General features: G+C 44.8%; 2 protein-coding genes across 2 annotated transcripts; one reads left to right on the top strand and one right to left on the bottom strand.

The window, feature by feature from the left end:
- Positions 1 to 87: 87 nt before the first annotated feature.
- On the bottom strand, positions 88 to 513 carry LOC118575635 (histone H2A type 1-H). The gene has a single exon (XM_036176100.1). The coding sequence runs from the start codon at positions 511 to 513 to the stop codon at positions 127 to 129; it is 387 nt and encodes a 128-aa protein (XP_036031993.1). The 3' UTR covers positions 88 to 126.
- Positions 514 to 786: 273 nt separating this feature from the next.
- Positions 787 to 1171, top strand: LOC118575634 (histone H2B type 1-K). The gene has a single exon (XM_036176099.1). The coding sequence runs from the start codon at positions 787 to 789 to the stop codon at positions 1165 to 1167; it is 381 nt and encodes a 126-aa protein (XP_036031992.1). The 3' UTR covers positions 1168 to 1171.
- The last annotated feature ends 3225 nt before the right edge of the window (positions 1172 to 4396 follow it).

Here is a 4396-nt window from a genome sequence, read left to right as displayed (position 1 = left end):
GGATGGCAGATCATGTAATGGGAATCACTCAAGACTCAGTTTTTAGGTTTACATGCATCAGCTTCTTTCTAGACTGTGTAAGTGGCTCTGAAAAGAGCCTTTTGGGAGAGGGTTATCTAAAGCTGCTCACTTGGCCTTGTGGTGGCTCTCGGTCTTCTTGGGCAGCAGCACCGCCTGGATGTTGGGCAGGACGCCGCCCTGCGCGATGGTGACGCGGCCCAGCAGCTTGTTGAGCTCCTCGTCGTTGCGGATGGCCAGCTGCAGGTGGCGCGGGATGATGCGCGTCTTCTTGTTGTCGCGGGCCGCGTTGCCGGCCAGCTCCAGGATCTCGGCCGTCAGGTACTCCAGCACGGCCGCCAGGTACACGGGAGCGCCTGCGCCCACCCGCTCCGAGTAGTTGCCCTTGCGGAGCAGCCGGTGCACGCGACCCACGGGGAACTGCAGGCCGGCCCGGGAGGAGCGGGTCTTGGCCTTGGCGCGAGCCTTGCCGCCCTGCTTGCCGCGTCCGGACATGGTCGAGAGACAGGAGCCGTTAACAACCGGGTGGACCAGAACTGCCAGAGCTTGGGCCTTATAGTCTTCTCTGGGCGCGAAAAAGTACCCTTGCGATTGGCTGTCTCCTTCCCTTCATTTAGACCAACGAGGAGCGTTTGTGCGACTGCACAATGGGCATCTAGTGACGTCACTGAAACGCACTCAATCAGAAGTGTGTTTTGTAAGCCTCATTTGAATAACGCCTTATAAAAAGGCAAAGCCCGGACCGGGTGATTCCTGTGTCTGTGTCAGATGCCTGAGCCCGCGAAGTCCGCGCCCGCCCCGAAGAAGGGCTCCAAGAAGGCGGTGACCAAGGCGCAGAAGAAGGACGGCAAGAAGCGCAAGCGCAGCCGCAAGGAGAGCTACTCGGTGTACGTGTACAAGGTGCTGAAGCAGGTGCACCCCGACACGGGCATCTCCTCCAAGGCCATGGGCATCATGAACTCGTTCGTCAACGACATCTTCGAGCGCATCGCGGGCGAGGCGTCGCGCCTGGCGCACTACAACAAGCGCTCGACCATCACGTCGCGGGAGATCCAGACGGCCGTGCGCCTGCTGCTGCCCGGGGAGCTGGCCAAGCACGCCGTGTCCGAGGGCACCAAGGCCGTCACCAAGTACACTAGCGCAAAGTAAACTTCCCAAGCGAGTGTTAACATCCACCGCCAAAGGCTCTTTTAAGAGCCACCAAGTTGTCCGTATTAGAGCTGCAAACATGAGTAAGTTCTAGAGTAAGGCTCTTGAACTGTTGTACACGGAGATCACGGTACCAGGTGTAGTGCGTGAGTACATAAGGATGATCCATGAACCGCCTGTCTCATTAGGCAGCCCAGTTTTATGTCCTGAGAAGCCACAAAGACTTAGTTAAAAGTAATGTGAACTTCGGGCGAAAGGAAGTACTAAAGAGCTTTAAACTGAATTGTTTCCTGCCCTAATTATTTCGAAGTAGAGGCCAAGGCTGAAGATGTAAACTGAGCTGTTAAGAGTGCTTGACGTGCAGGAAAACCTGGGCTTAATCCCCATCACTGCAGAAACCTGGCCTGGTGGGTGGGACACATCTGTAAAGTTAGTTCTGGTAGTGGAAGTAGGATCAGAATTTCAAGGTCACGTGATGCTGTTACAATTTCTGGCCAGGCTGGCCTACATGGGAGGGTCTCGGGATAAAATCGAGGCTAGTTTTTAAAGGAAAACAATTTAAAACGGTGGATGGTGGTGTTCGCCTTTAGTCCCAGCATTGGGTAGGCTCAGGTAGGTAGATCTGAGTTCAAGGCCAGCCTGGGATACACTGCGAAACCCTGAGTCCGGAAAACAAAACCAAAAATGATTTAATTACAGAAATATGTATACATTTTCTTGCCACTCGGTTTTCTAAGGTTTGAGGGTACAGCTACTGAGCCTACAGAATGAACTGATTTCTGGTCAGACTGGAAAATTTCAACATACAGAACTTGTTTTCTATTCATCCAAGTCTTTACTAGAGATTTGCCTGTTAATATTTTTTAAACATATCAAATAATTAACACTTACTGAGTGCTTATCAACATGCCAGGGACTAATATATGATTGTAGTATATGAACCCATTTAATCTTTACACAGATCTGTGAGGTAGATATTACTATGTATGTTTTCTAAATGCCAGAGGCAATCTAGAAGGATATAAAGGAACTTATTTTCAATTAAAAGAGCAAAGGCAGAGAGGCAGTTGGAGAAGGGATCTATCCCAAGTAAAAGGGTGGTGGTGTTTCCCAAGCAGTACAAATTTCTCTTATCTGCCCCTTCGTTTTTAATGATAGCAAAGTCTTTCTAACCCATAGGCAGATCTCAAGTGGCTGATGGAAACAGCAGTGCAGTACAATGGCCTATTTCAGTTTCATGGAAAGGAATGAGAAACTTAAGGGAATTACTTTTATGTTTCTGCAATAAGCATTCTAGCTTTCCACATCCTATACAGGATTTTTTTTTTTTTTTTTTTAGACAGATTCTTGCTATGTAGCGATGACTGACCTGGGATGCATTGTGTAACAAACTCTGGGCTCCTGCCGCAGCCATTTGAGATTTTGGATTATAAACCTGTGCCACCTCATCCAGCATCTGATACAAAGGGCTTTTTTTTTTTTTTTTTTTTTTTTTAATGATGATGAATTCCCCCTTCAGGTTTATTTGATTAGTATTGGATTAAGCATTTAGCTTCTGAATTCTTAATGGGATGCCGCTGTTTATTCACTCTAGGTTGGGGAGGCAGTTTTTGAAAATGTATCGTCTTGATTTACGAAGTTTATTTGGTTCTCTGGAGCTGTGAAAAGACAGTCTTGAGCTTTCACTATAACCACTCCCCCTCTCATTTGGATCCCATTTTGTTCCTCTGGAGAGAACAGATAACAGCTGGAATGAGCCGTCTTTCATGGACAGCAAAACTGCGGCACAGACCTTAAACAATTCAGCATATATATATTATATAATTATATTAATATTTACTTCCTCTTCAGCCATATATATTAGTCCCACTTAACTTTGGCTAAAATGAGATTTTAATTGATTTTCTCATCAAATTATTAAAAAGTTGAATTTACTAACACCAGCTTCCCCTAAAAGAATTCATTTTGTAAACTGGGTGGTGGTAGTAGCATACGCCTTTAATCCCAGCACTCGGAGGCAGAGGCAGGCGGATCTCTGTGAGTTCCAGGCCAGCCTGGGCTACAGAGAGTTCCAGGACAGCCAGGGCTACACAGAGAAACCCTGTCTCTGGGGAAATCAATCCATTTTGTAATGAGCAGTTTATACCTTACTTAGGACAGCTGTGGCTCTGCTCTGGCTTCCTCAGGTGTCGTCTGGACAGGCTAGTCACTGCTTCAGCCTTCATCCTGTGCAAAATTGGATGTTTGAAGCTATTTGGAATTTTATTGCTCCACAGGGTTCTAAAGGACCTTTCCCTCTGTGCCTCTTTTCTTAGATAATGAGGTTATAGGGTGGGTCTGGAGGTGTACTAGCTGGCATTACAACCCAATGAAATGAAGGTAGAAGACTCCAGGGTTCCACAAAAGTTAGGACTCCACCCCCAAACACACACTTTTTTTTTTTAAACTGTAAATGAAGTTTCTGATGAGATTTCTTAGAAAACTGCAAAATTCATACCTTGGATGGGAGAAAGGTCTTCAGTGAAAGTTGCTAAATTGAAATTCTTTTCTGATAAGGGTTCCACTCTAGAGTGAGGAACTCTTTCCCATTCCCACATCCCTATAATTTTCCATTTCCCTGTCCTGCCTCAACCTCAGATAGTAATTGAACAGAGACTTTTTACTCTGTCTTTAGGATATAATAGGAGAAAAATGAAATTTGTTCATTCTCCCAGGATTTTCTGTGAATTATTCCTATATTTGCATCTAAAAGCATAAACCCAGTTTGTTATTTTAAATTTATTGCTCAAGAGATACAGCATAGTTTTCATTTAGTTATCAAGTACATTTTTAACAAGGCAAAAAGTGACATTAATTTTAATATGTTCTATATGATCCACTATAAAAAATGGTTTCAGTATGTAGACCTTTTTTTTTGCCCCAAGTGTTTGAGATCCAGTATCTATATTATAATTTTACAGTACATCAAATTTGTTGTCTGTATTTCAATTGTCTTTTTATTGTTTGAGACAAGGTCTCACTGTGTATCCTGTGCTGGCCTTGCCTTTGAGTTATTGAGATCTGCTTGCCTCCGAAGGGTTAAAAGTGAAAGCCTGTTTGATTTGTTTTGAGTTCTTATTCAAGAAGATTCAGATTAGATTACACACCTAAATGGTTCTAAGCATAATTAGTCTTAATCTGATCATTGAATCCATCGATTAGCTCTAAGTGGAAAATAACTACAGCAACG

The sequence above is a fragment of the Onychomys torridus genome, unplaced genomic scaffold, assembly GCF_903995425.1.
Source record: "Onychomys torridus unplaced genomic scaffold, mOncTor1.1, whole genome shotgun sequence".
Taxonomy (NCBI): Eukaryota; Metazoa; Chordata; class Mammalia; order Rodentia; family Cricetidae; genus Onychomys; species Onychomys torridus.
Note: the sequence above shows the minus strand (reverse complement) of the source record. Positions and strands in the feature narration are given on the sequence as shown.